Raw genomic sequence first — 13,676 nt, forward strand, 5'->3', positions numbered from 1 at the left:
TTGATCCAAATGGGTTTGTATATGGGGTCCAAATCTATATGTTTGTTGATTGACGTATGGGCGGAGAAACTTATAGACTCTATAGTATTGTTTGAGACCAGACTAGAATCTACACATTCCTGACTACAGAATCATACAATACGGGAGAGACCCTTTGGCCTATTGAGTTTGTACCACCCAAATTACACTAAATCTATACTAGTCCCACAGTCTTGAATGTTATGACACTTGAAGAGCTCATCCAAGTACCTGTTAAAGGTTGTGAGGTTTCCTGCCTCAACTACCCTCCCAGGCAGTGCATTACCAACCGCCACTGCCCTCTGGGTGGAAGAGGTTTTCTTCCAATAGCCTCTAAATCTCCTGCATCTCACTTTAAAAGTGTGCCGCCTCATCCGCAACCCCTTGATTAAGGGGACTATCTCCTTTCTATTCACCCTGCCTCTCATCACCTTACATAAGTCAAACAGAGCCTCCCTCAACCTTTTCCACCCCAAAGGAAACAGCCTGAGCTTATCCAGCCTCTCTTCATAGCCGAACTGCTCCATCCCAGGTGGATCTCCTCCACACTCTCCCCTCGTGCAATCACATCCTTTTTGTACCAGAGCTGCACACATACTCCAGTTGTGACCTAACCAAAGTCCTGTACAGCTGCAATTTAACCTCCCAACTCTTCTACTCTATGCCTTGATTAATAAAGGCAAGTGTTTTGTACGCCTTCTTAATGAGCCTATTAACCTGCTCTGCCCCTTTCAGGCACAAGAACCACAAGATTCCTCCCTTCCCCTCAGCTTCCCAAGTGTCCTTATCTTGTTTCTCCTTCCAAATTTCATCACCTCCCATTTATCAGGCATAAATAGTCTGCCACTGATCTACCCATCTGACCAATCTGTTTATATTCTCCTGTAACCCAACATTTCCATTTTCCTTCTCACTGTCATCCACCCAGGTAATCTTTGTGTCCTCTGCAAATTTACTTTTAATCCTCCACCACCTCCTCCCCCTTAACATTTTCATCCACAACATTTATGAATATCACAAACAATAAAGGACCCAGAATTGATCCCTGTGGTATGTCACTGAGCATGGCCATTAGTGTTTAATTCATTTCATCCAGTATGGGATCAAAGCACCTACCTTCTGTCCATTAATCCCATCTCGACCTGGTAATCCAGCAATACCCTAAAGGATACATGAGAAATAATGAGATAGTGTTAGGGATTCATTGACAGGCTCACAATCTAAAACAGGTAAAGTATTAAATGTAGCTCATGAGAGACAGTGAGAGCAGGAGGCAGCATGAGAGAGAGCACAAAAGAGAAGATGAGAGATTGAGAGTAAGAGAGAGACGGCATCATAGAGAGAGTAAGGAAGACAGAATGTGGGACAGCATAAGAATGAGTGACAGTGACAGGAGGGCAAGAGAGTTGGTGAGGATGAGTGCAAGACACCAGGAGTGTGCCTGCGAGAGAGAGAGAGAGAGAGAGAGAGAGAGAGTAAGAGGAAGCACAAAAGAAATGTAAAAGAGTGTGCATGAGATGGAGTGTGCATGTGAGAGGTGGCACATGACAGAAAGTGAGGGACATCCTCAGAGAGCATGAGACTGAGCTTGAGACAGAGCGAGAACAATAATCTGCAAGAGGGATAATGTGAGAAAGTGCAAAAGATACCACAAAAGAGAGCGAAACAGCATGAATGTAAACATGAGACAGACAGAGTCTAACTCACAAAAGAGATCTCACCTTCTTTCCTTCAGCTCCAATTTCACCCTGTAATCATAAAGAGGAAGATGTTCATACATCATAAGTATCATTATTAAATTTAAACCCAGAAGGATTGAGGTGAATGAACAGAAAGATTCAGGGGGACAATCTCCCCCACTCTGCAGTGTCATTAAGGCACATGGATTATGAAAAAGAAACTCTCATGACTGACCCGTTTCTCCAAATTCATTCAATTGTTCCTTCTTGCAACCTTGGAACAGGCCAGTGTGACGGAGTTCAGCTTTGTGCTGGGGTTCTTGTGCTCTCCCCTGGACTTCAGCTTTCTCTGGGTAATTTCAAAATCCCACATCTTCCCACCATGTGATGCTTGCTCCCACCTGCATGAAGAGAAGGTGCTAGCACAGAGGGTTGGTGGGACTGGAGTCCCTCCACAGAGGGTGGTGGTACGGTCTCAAACTACTGTTGGTTGACGTAATCTGCATTGGGCCCTGTTGCCATCTTGTAATGGCGTCAGTGAGAGGTTGAACCAGGTGCCACCAGTCTTACGAACTAACTGACGTGTGATCACTTTGTTAGGTTCTAAATTCCTATTTTCCAGGGTGGGTACAATTACTGCTGTTCCCAGTAGGATCAGGCCCAATGGACATGACACAGAATAGAAACATTAGGCTGTGAATGGCCAAAACCAAACAATGCTACCCAAAGTTGAATCAGGTAACAAACGCTCACCTGGGAGCTTGTTGAAATAGGCTGATCTAGGTCTACTCTAATTGGGATCCTCCAACTGATGTTGATCTCAAACCAGAGAGCTCATTCGGCTCTGGGTGGGTCTAAGCAACACCTTTGGAGGCCACTGACAGTCCTGCTTTTAGCCCCACCCCTTTCAGTTTTATTCTCGATTCTCTACAACCCTGCCTGCTACAACCATTTCCTCCATTCAAGGTTGGCGAGAAATTCAAGTCTCCACTGCATGTCACGATGCCAACAGTGAGGAGGACGTGTCCCTTGAGTACCACACGCCCAACTTGCGGCCTGCACACTGGATGCCCACTTAGCACCTATAGCGTCCCAATGGAATCCAGGTCCAGGAGTAGCATAACACTTGGCACAGGCCGCACACTAGCCAGGCCCAGTTAGTACCCTGGGCACAATGCTTGATTTGTGGAACATGTTGGAGGGACTGGGGGGGCCAAACTTTCAAAGACACATTAATGATGCCAGCTGGGTTCTAATACGTGACAGCTCTGCTTGGAAGTCAGAGTTGGAGATTTGATAAAAAAAGGGTCTTACCTTTTCACCTAGAATTCCCGGATAACCCTGTGAAAGGAAGAAAAGAGACATATTAACATAGCCAATCGGAGCACAAGATACTGGCATGCCTCAATCCAGTGCACACCAATTGTCCAAGCCATGTGTTGCTAAAAGGGCAGAAAAAATAACATATTTACGTGATTATGAGAGGTAATCCCAAGGAACAGAACAGCTTGTTGTTATATACCTATGGCTGATTCTTACACAGAGTAATTCACCCCTGCCACCCTGCAAGTGTCGAATGTGCTAAATTCCCACCCCATTCAAGTCAATGGAAATGAGAACTAGGTGGTCGACACTGCTCAATTACCACCTTGGCATCTGTGGGGGCTACCTTATGCCACCCTTTCCATAAGCCCTGTGCCAATTTTTACACCTGAATGGATCAGATATCGAGTGTTAGAACAGTCTGATCTCTGACGTGCACCCTCAATATTCACAGAGCCCTGACTGACCTGCCCTCTGCTCGCACACTTGACGAGGGCCCGTTGCTGGGATCAAGGACTGAGTTCAAAGGACGACAAAGATGGTGGCCAACAGCTCTAGGGTTCCATGTCTGGTGTACAGCAGCAGCACATGCAGACCCAACAACAGTGACTTGGGTGGAAGTGGGTTATTGACTCCACCAGAACCTCTCCCCCTCAGGTTCCGGCTCTATGTGATTGGGCATCATCTAATAGCACACGCTAACAATAAATAATAACTATTTCCCCCTTATGCTCTGAGATCCCCTTTACTCTGACCGCCAAGCACTCTTGCCTTGGAGAAGCACTCCTCACAGGAATTTACTCCTGTAAGCTCCTTGAGTCAGAAACTCAGGCTAGAATGGATTCATGTCCAGTAGACTCAGGGCAACCTGTATTTAGGCATTCCACGGTTGTGCTCCTGGACTCGAAATTCAAAAGTAGGGCCTAATCACCTAACCACAGCAGTTTGTGAATTTGAATACAGTTTTTGAAAGTTGAAATATTTGACTTACACAAAAAAAGGAAACAAAATGTTAGTACCCATAAAAGTAATGGTAAAGCAGTCTGATTATTATAAAAACTCAAATGAAAGTGCATTCTCTGGTATACTTTGGGAATTCTCAAATCAAATGAGGCCCACAACCAGGTAATTAGAGATGGTCATTAAATACCACTCTTCTTAATGAGAACCGATTGCAAAGAAAACCCAAAGGGATTAAAATTATGGGGCTGGTAATCTTTTTTTAAAAAAGTGCAACACACAGATGTGGATGGAGCTTCTGTGCATTCTAAACCTACTTAATCGAAGTGGCTGGCCAACTCCACACCGCGGTGTGACTGCAGCCTCAATGTTAGTCACACATCTAATCAAAATGTTGCTTCAACCAGGTAGGATCAGCCCACTGTCTCTTTTCAACCCCCTGCCTATGCTGCCTCCCAACACTCCCTGAACCATTGAGAGGACTATGCTCTCATAGGTGAACAACAGTGGATGAGCTTTAGTGAACATAACTATAGAAAGACGTCTTATTTGGACCTAGGTTCTAGTTCCATGTGACTTAGCCTCACTTTAACAGAAGTCATTTAGCACATTTGTCTATGCCTAGTGTAAAGCTATAACACTCGTCAGAATCATAGAATCCCTACAGTGCAGAATGTGGCCATTTGAGTCTGCAATGACCCTCCAAGGAGTATCCCACCCTCTGCCTGTATTTACCACAGCCAATCCACCTAACCGGTACATCTTTCAGCTTTGAAGGAAACCAGAGCACCTGAAGGAAACCCACACAGACATTGGGAGTATATGGACACTCCACACAGACTGTCACCCGAGGGTGGGATCGAACCCAGGTCACTGGCACTGTGAAGCAGCAGTGCTAACCAATGGGCCACCGTGCCACCCATACTCCACACGACATCACCCTACCCACCTGCCACATGTTGAAATCTGTAGAGAAAGCAGTTTAGGGACTTGATGATAGGAAGCAGAGGGTGATGCACTGGAGGCTGTGACTAGTCGTGTGCCACAGGGGTTGGTACTGGGACTTTTGTTATTTATATAAATGATCTGAATGCGAATGTACAGGGCATGATTAGTAAGTTTGCAAATGATACAAATTTCAGAGATATCATTGATAGGGAGGAAGGTGATCAAAGATGACAAAAATGGTCAGATGGGGAAGTGGGCTGAGGATTGGAAAATACAGTTCAATACAGATTGGTGTGAGGTGTTGCACTTTGGAAAGTCAAACCAAGTTGTACTGTAAATGGTAAGGTCCTAAGGAGTGTTGTGTAACAGGGGGACCTAGGAGTACACTAAAGTTCATTAAAAGCAGCATCACAGGTGGACAGGGTGGTGAAGAAGGCATTTAGCATGTTGACCTTCATCGGTTGAAGCATTGAGTATAGGAGTTGGGACATTATGTTACAGTGTGTAAGTCGCTGGTGAGGCCCGCACTTGGAGTACTGTGTACAGTTTTGGTCACCAAGTTATAGAAAAGACATTGTTAAACCGCGAAGTGTGCAAAGATGCTTTCATTCATCAGATGGGACATTGAGTACAAGAGTACAAGTACAAGAGATGGCAGGTCATGTTGCAGTTATACAGAACTTTCACTCGACCACATTTGGAATACTGTGTATTCCTAATCCCGGCAACGCGTTCCAGGCACCCACTACCCTCTGCACAAAAGACTTCCCACCCTTGGAGGGTCAATGCAGACTCAAATGGGCCAAATAGCCACATTCTGCACTTCTGTTCACCATGTTATCAAAAGGATGAGGATGCTTTAGAGAGGGTGCAGAAGAAGTTCACCAGGATGTTGCCTGGTATGGAGAGTGCTAGCTATGAAGAGAGGTTGAGTAGATTAGAATTATTTATGTTAGAAAGACGGAGGTTGAGGGGGGACCTGATTGAGGTCTACAAAATCATGAGAGGTACGGACAGGGTGGACGGCAAGAAGCTTTTTCCCAGAATGGGGGACTCAGTTACTAGCGGTCACGATTTCAAGGTGAGATGGGAAAAGTTTAAGGGAGAAACGTGTGGAAAGTCCTTTGTGCAGAGGGTAGTGGGTGCCTGGAATGCATTGCCAGCGGAGGTGGTAGAGGTGGGCACAATAGCGACATTTAAGATGTAGAGGATTTGCATTGGCGCAGGCTTGGAGGGCCGATGGGCCTGTTCCTGTGCTGTAATTTTCTTTGTTCTTTGTTCTAAAAAAATTTATGAGGATGTTGCCAGGACTAGTATACCTGACTTATAGGAAGAGGTTGGCCAGGGTAAGACCTTATTCTTTGGAATGTAGGAGAATGAGGGCTGATGTATCGTGGTGCATAAAATCATGAGCGGCATAGGTAAGATGAATGCATAAAGTCTTTTTTCCAGGGATGGGGAATTGAAAATTAGAGGGCATAGGTTTAAGGTGAGAGGGGACTGATTTAAGCAGGACCTGAAGGAACTTCTTCATATGAAAAGTGATGCCAACATGGAATGGACTGCCAGAGAAAGTGATTGAGGCAGGTATAATGGCAATATTTAAAAACATTTAGATAGGTACATAGATGAGAAGAATTTTGGAGGGATATGGGCCGAATGTGGATAATTGGAACTAGCTGAGTGTGCACCTTGGTCAGTGTGAACCAGTTTGGGCTGAAGGGCCTGTTTCCATGCTGTTTTACTCTTTGGCTGAGAAGAAGACAATTATTTTTGCAGTCAAGAGAAATGAACAAGCAGCAGAGTTTAATAAGGTAAGATTCCTTGGTGTGGAGAGATTAGCAGGGTCCCCTCAGGTCTGTGGGCTGGGGAACATGAGTTGGTGGAATCCTAGAAGCCCCACAAGGCCCAGGAAAGCAGTAAACAAGTGCCTTCATCTCTTACCTTAGGACCAGGGAATCCAATGGGGCCTTCGATACCAGGATCGCCCTACACAAGAAGAAACAAACTGTTTATTCATACATATGGTGAATACAAAGCTGCCGTTGCAAACATAAATCTCTTGATAAACAATAAGACTTACTTGCCGTCCTGATGGTCCTGGATCACCCCTCTCACCACTGCTTCCCTTTTCTCCCTACAAGGGTCAAAGATTACACATTTACATTATTTCATGTTTCTACTTGCATTTATAATTGCAACTTATCTTATTTTTGGGAGATGCCCCAGAGTGTTCTCTCACTTTGAAGTGCAGTTATTATTATCAGATAGGTGAAGCATGTGTCCGTTATGCATTTAATAGCATTCCACGATCTTCAACAATGAGCAATTAGTTCATCTGTAGTTGCTTAAGGGATGAATGTTGGCCAGGATACTTGTGAGGAACGCCTCCAGTTCTATTATCTCCAGTCAATAAGTTAGGTAGGGCCCCGGTTTAATGCCCCACCCAAGAATGGATTCCTTTGACTGCATCACACTCCCTTAGTGTGAACCAGCAACAATCGGTATCACAAGATAATAAAATGTGAGGCTGGATGAACACAGCAGGGCAAGCAGCATCTCAGGAGCACAAAAGCTGACGTTTCGGGCCTAGATCCTTCATCAGAGAGGGGGATGGGGAGAGGGAACTGGAATAAATAGGGAGAGAGGGGGAGGCGGACCGAAGATGGAGAGTAAAGAAGATAGGTGGAGAGAGTATAGGTGGGGAGGTAGGAAGGGGATAGGTCAGTCCAGGGAAGACGGACAGGTCAAGGAGGTGGGATGAGGTTAGTAGGTAGATGGGAGTGCGGCTTGGGGTGGGAGGAAGGGATGGGTGAGAGGAAGAACTGGTTAGGGAGGCAGAGACAGGTTGGACTGGTTTTGGGATGCAGTGGGTGGGGGGGAAGAGCTGGGCTGGTTGTGTGGTGCAGTGGGGGGAGGGGATGAACTGGGCTGGTTTAGGGATGCAGTAGGGGAAGGGGAGATTTTGAAACTCTTGAAGTCCACATTGATACCATTAGGCTGCAGGGTTCCCAGGCGGAATATGAGTTGCTGTTCCTGCAACCTTCGGGTGGCATCATTGTGGCAGTGCAGGAGGCCCGTGATGGACATGTCATCTAGAGAATGGGAGGGGGAGTGGAAATGGTTTGCGACTGGGAGGTGCAGTTGTTTGTTGCGAACTGAGCGGAGGTGTTCTACAAAGCGGTCTCCAAGCCTCCGCTTGGTTTCCCCAATGTAGAGGAAGCCGCACCGGGTACAGTGGATGCAGTATACCACATTGGCAGATGTGCAGGTGAACCTCTGCTTAATGTGGAATGTCATCTTGGGGCCTAGGATAGGGGTGAGGGAGGAGGTGTGGGGGCAAGTGTAGCATTTCCTGTGGTTGCAGGGGAAGGTGCCGGGTGTGGTGGGGTTGGAGGGCAGTGTGGAGCGTACAAGGGAGTCACGGAGAGAGTGGTCTCTCCGGAAAGCAGACAGGGGTGGGGATGGAAAAATGTCTTGGGTGGTGGGGTTGGATTGTAAATGGCGAAAGTGTCAGAGGTGATGCGTTGTATCCGGAGGTTGGTAGGGTGGTGTGTGAGAACGAGGGGGATCCTCTTAGGGCGGTTGTGGCGGGGGCGGGGTGTGAGGGATGTGTTGCGGGAAATACGGGAGACGCGGTCAAAGGCGTTCTCGATCACTGTGGGGGGAAAGTTGCGGTCCTTGAAGAACTTGGACATCTGGGATGTGCGGGAGTGGAATGTCTTATCGTGGGAGCAGATGCAGCGGAGGAATTGGGAATAGGGGATGGAATTTTTGCAGGAGGGTGGGTGGGAGGAGGTGTATTCTAGGTAGCTGTGGGAGTCGGTGGGCTTGAAATGGACATCAGTTACAAGCTGGTTGCCTGAGATGGAGACTGAGAGGTCCAGGAAGGTGAGGGATGTGCTGGAGATGGCCCAGGTGAACTGAAGGTTGGCTTTGAACGTCAGCTTTTGTGCTCCTGAGATGCTGCTTGGCCTGCTGTTGTTCATCCAGCCTCACATTTTATTATCTTGGAATTCTCCAGCATCTGCAGTTCCCATTATCTCTGATACAATCGGTATCACAGTTGGGTTTGAGGCACTAATGTGACATTTTAAGGAGCTGGGTGTGCTACATGTTTCAAAGCGAGGTTCCCGCAAATTCCCAGTGTTGTTCTCTCCTCTGGCTGTGCCTTGGTCCTCTGGGACCTTGACGGACTGACCATTTAATAGACGAGAGGGCCTGTTATGTGATAAAAGGGCATTGCGAGCTCACCCAACAGCCACACACTCGAGCCAAAGTGCAGGCTCCTGCTGCCAGCTCAGGAGAGGTCAGTTATCCCAGAAGGGTGCACATCTCAGTCATCGATACTGGCTGGACTCAGTCACAGAGGCTTGCGGGCAGTTGGCATCAGTAGCACTCGGGAGCTCGTTTTCGTTCTCAAATGCTTAAAGCAGTAAACTCTCCGCTGGGTTAGCTCTGACGGAGACGTTCTAACCAAAGCCACAACTGGTTGTTTCACTTACACTGACTAGAGGGCCTCTCTAGTTATTTCTGAGCCTTAACATTTTTCACTGCCCTCGCTTGTCCTCAACACAATTGGAGCCACGTTTCCTCACTCCTCCAGCCTCATTGCTGCTGATTGCTAACATCTCAACTCTCTCCATCCCTCCCAGAAACTGGAAAGTAATGGACAAGTATGTCCAGCTGTGGCAACATACTGCCTCAGGATTGCTCCTCTGGACCTGGAACCTCTCTTGAAATCTTAGACTAGGTTCAGACAGTGAGATCCACATTTCGTGAGAATGGTCTCCACCATCTCGCCACATCACCAATGCGCGGGAACAATCAATTCAGGAGGGATCAGGCTCCACCATCCCTCAACAACCAAGGGAGTCCATGTACAATGTCCACTGAATCAAAGACCCCCAGCATAATCCTCTCAGACTGCAGTTTGATGTTCCTCCTTCATTCTCAAATGAAAGACAATTTGGTTTCACTTACCTTTCTTCCTTTGAATCCTTTTAATCCAGATACACCTGGATATTCCAGACACTTCATTTTATAGCACTGAAAGTCAAGAGTGTAATAGTTAACAAGGGAAACGGATAATCACCAATCCATATTCAAACCAGGTCTAGATTTGTATTGAATAATCCCTAATTGACTATAATCAATGACAGAAAGCTAGAGCAAAGTAACTGAAGAATAACTTGCCTTTCTTCACTGTAACCACCAAATGCATCTTTGTTACATTCACAACATAAGAAGTAGAAGGAGTAAGCAGAAACTTCCAAAGCAAACACAACTGGTAGTCACTGAAAACAGTATGGGCAAGCAGCATCCAATACGCTGTGGAATAAAACTTAACAGCAACACAAAAAGCATCTCATTTTACCACCCTAAGATGCAAACATTGAGCAGTTCCCCCTGACTTGCCCTCTCTTACTCTCTTCTCTTTCACTCTCCTCTCCCCATTCCATTGACAGCACCCGCCCTAAACCAGTTTATTCCCTGGCTCAATTTGGAACACTGCAAACTGCACTTGCTGGCTTCACTCCACACCCATCTTGAGGTAACCCGGTTTCCCTTTCTCTGCGCTATTTTTGCAATTAACCGCCTAATCCCCACTATAATTGCCTTGTGTTTCAAAGGCAATTCCTGATGAGGAATTAAATCGAAACAAGAGAAACTACAGCGGAGTCTTTTGAACTCTTAAAAGGAAAGCTTACCTGGTTCCAATGGAAGCGGAGAAGTTATCATCTTAGCTGGGATTGTGGAGGGTTATGAGAGCAGGTAGAGGAGGGGAAAAGTCTATTGAACACTGCAAGCACACTGTGTGGCAGTGCAAGCCGAAGAGGATGGAGACAGAATTACTGGAACAACACAACTTCCAAAAATCCCCAGGGCCTGAAGAAAATCTCCCCTCAGCCAACCTTGCCTCCTTGGTACTATATAGAACCAGGACCTGAAGGTTGTCAAAGGCTAAGTGGACGATTTGATAGTTTACAAAACCTCGAGGGGCTTAGACAGAGCAGATAGGGAGAAACAGTTTCTGCTTGCAAACTGACTGAGGGCTTGATAGCAACATTTTTAAAGAGCTTTGTAAAAGAAGCAAGTGAGGAAAAAACTTTCTCGTGCAGCAAGTAGATAGAGAATGGAATGCAGTGCCTGGAAGTGTGGTGAAGAGAGTTTCAGTTGAGGGCATTGGATGCTTATTTATCAAAAAGGAACAATGTCGAGGATTGTGGGAAAGAAAGGGCAGGAGATTGACACTGAATTAAAATGCTCAAAAGCTAGTGCAGACGTGATGGGCTGAATGGCCTCTTTCTGCACTGTAACAGTTCTGTGAAAACTAATCATACTCAAGTTGGAAGTTGTAAACAATAGCCTGTGGGGCAAAATGTGGCTTTATGAGCCACCATCATTCACCGAACGTGCAGGAATCTATTATTGCTTATTGATTTGACATAAATGTAGGTTAGTCTAAAGAAAAAGTGTCAAGTAAGAATGTAGTTGTACTCACGTCATTGAAGGCTTCTGTTTTCTGTAAAACATAAACCAGTTGAAAACCCATCAATAGACCTCACAGACAAACAAGTCAGATTAAAACAATGGCTTATCCTGAAGCAAGTTATTAGCACATTTGACAGCATACCTAACAGTGCTGGGATGGAGGCTGGGTTACGTTCCATAACCTTTATTGCATCATTAAAGGAAACAAGAATGAGTGCTGCACACAATAGCTCAAATCCTTCGTATTACCTTTAGGTCTTGTTGTTTCTGCAGACACAAGCCATCCTATGTTAAATGAGATTTTATTTGGTTTTGATTTGGGCTTTCAAAATGCAGGTCCAGATTTTATGGTTGAATACTGACACTGGCCAAGCAGGGAAGGATTCAACATTCCTTATTCACATCTGAGAGCCATATGGAGACCTATGGATTTTGTTCATAGCAGGATGCATCTGGCAATGCAGCAGCATCAACTTATCAAGGATTTATCTGTCCTCCTTTCACTGAACTGTGATCCTCAGGACACGTTGTCTGCTCTTGAACTTTAAAGTAGGTTCACTTGGAACCTATCCAATTCCAAGACATGACTGATATGTCCCTCGCTCAACTGCAGTGTGGAAGGATTTCTGAAGTAATGCTAAGTGGTATCAGTCAGGTCACTCCTAGACCACCAGATCCCATAATGAGGACATGCAATTGGGCAGGAGTTAACACAGGGGTTGCCAAACCACCAAGGCTGTCCTGGAGTCTCCAGGATTAGGCAGGCCCAAAGGAAAAGAGATGGCTGGATTTTAAAGCAAAAGACAAATCCTTTCCTTTCTGTGCTGCTCCATTCCTAGTTAGTAACTGGGTGTGATTTGGGACGGAGGAGACGTTTGGTGAATAGTTATTAAAACATCCAACTGGGTAATAAAGTTTCTGTTTGGTTTCCAGTTGTGGTGAGAAGCAGGTTCCAACAAATCAGTGCTGGCTGCTTTCATGGAGCTTGTTCTATCTAACACTTTGGAAGGTGCGATTTCCAGCTATCTAAAGAGGAATTTGTTAGATTGTGAAGGATACTAGACAACAAGAGGAGGGAAGAGAGATTATGAGAATAGATTAGTAGGCAACGTAAAAGGTAAATCCAAACCTCTTCCATAAGGGTAGCAGAAGAGTAGTTAAAGAAAAGGGTGAGGATAATTAACCAAAAAGAGTACTTGGGGTGCAGCAACTTTGTATCTTTTTCCTTGCGCTTGTACTGTCACAGTAAAAGGCACTGGGGTGTTTGGGGTGGGGGGGGGGGGGTGGGGGGAGGGTATTAGAGAAATTGACTATGGTATAAATAGATAACTAAGTTTCAGGCAGCATTCAAATTCACCAAGGTGAGGGAGGATGCAAGAACAGGCAGGCAGATTACTATCTAAATGGAGTCAAGTTAGGTAAAGGGGAAGTACAGCGAGATATAGGCGTTCTTGTACAGCAGACAATGAAAGCAAGCATGCAGGTACAGTAGTCAGTGAAGAAAGCTAATGGCATGCTGGCCTTCATAACAAGAGGAATTGAGTATAGGAGCAAAGAGGTCCTTATGCAGCAGTACAGGGCCCTGGTGAGACCGCACCTGGAGTATTGTGTGCAGTTTTGGTCTCCAAATTTGAGGAAGGACATTCCTGCTATTGATGGAGTGCAGCGTAGGTTCACGAGGTTAATTCCCAGAATGGTGGGACTATCATATGTTGAAAAATTGGAGCAACTGGGCTTGTACACACGAGTTTAGAAGGGTGTGAGGGGATCTGATTGAGACGTGTAAGATTATTAAGGGATTGGACACTCTGGAGGCAGGGAGCTGATGGGCGAGGCCAGAACCAGAGGACACAGTTTAAAAATAAGGGGTAGGTCATTTAGAACTGAGTTGAGGAAAAACTTCTTCACCCAGAGAGTGTTGGATATATGGAATGCTCTGCCCCAGAAGGCAGTGGAGGCCCAGTCTCTGGATACTTTCAAGAAAGAGATGGATAGAGCTCTTGAAGATAGTGGAATCAAGGGTTATGGGAATAAGGCAGGAACAGGATACTGATTGTGGATTATCAACCATGATCATAATAAATGGTGGTGTTGGCTCAAAGGGCTGACTGGCCTACCCCTGCACCTACTGTCTATTGTCTATTGATGCCTTATAGGTTGCTGATAGACATAACAGGATCGAAGGAAATTGGAGCCCCCATCATCACTATCCAATCCAGTACGATGCCAAAGCAACTTTGACTCCTTTGAGGG

At 45.8% G+C, this 13,676-nt stretch overlaps 1 protein-coding gene across 3 annotated transcripts in view; it reads right to left on the reverse strand.

The window, feature by feature from the left end:
* Positions 1-13,676, reverse strand: part of col6a2 (collagen, type VI, alpha 2) — a 71,929-nt gene that overhangs the window by 41,621 nt on the left and 16,632 nt on the right. For all 3 annotated transcript variants that reach the window (XM_048534024.2, XM_048534023.2, XM_048534026.2), the window contains exons 4-10: positions 11,434-11,454; positions 9,912-9,977; positions 7,012-7,065; positions 6,873-6,917; positions 3,012-3,038; positions 1,740-1,766; positions 1,135-1,179 (exon numbers count right to left, since the gene is read on the reverse strand). In XM_048534024.2, the coding sequence (XP_048389981.1) occupies positions 1,135-1,179; positions 1,740-1,766; positions 3,012-3,038; positions 6,873-6,917; positions 7,012-7,065; positions 9,912-9,977; positions 11,434-11,454 (285 nt within the window). The remainder of the gene's footprint in view (positions 1-1,134; positions 1,180-1,739; positions 1,767-3,011; positions 3,039-6,872; positions 6,918-7,011; positions 7,066-9,911; positions 9,978-11,433; positions 11,455-13,676) is intronic.

The sequence above is a fragment of the Stegostoma tigrinum genome, chromosome 7 (assembly GCF_030684315.1).
Source record: "Stegostoma tigrinum isolate sSteTig4 chromosome 7, sSteTig4.hap1, whole genome shotgun sequence".
In the NCBI taxonomy this organism is placed as follows: Eukaryota; Metazoa; Chordata; class Chondrichthyes; order Orectolobiformes; family Stegostomatidae; genus Stegostoma; species Stegostoma tigrinum.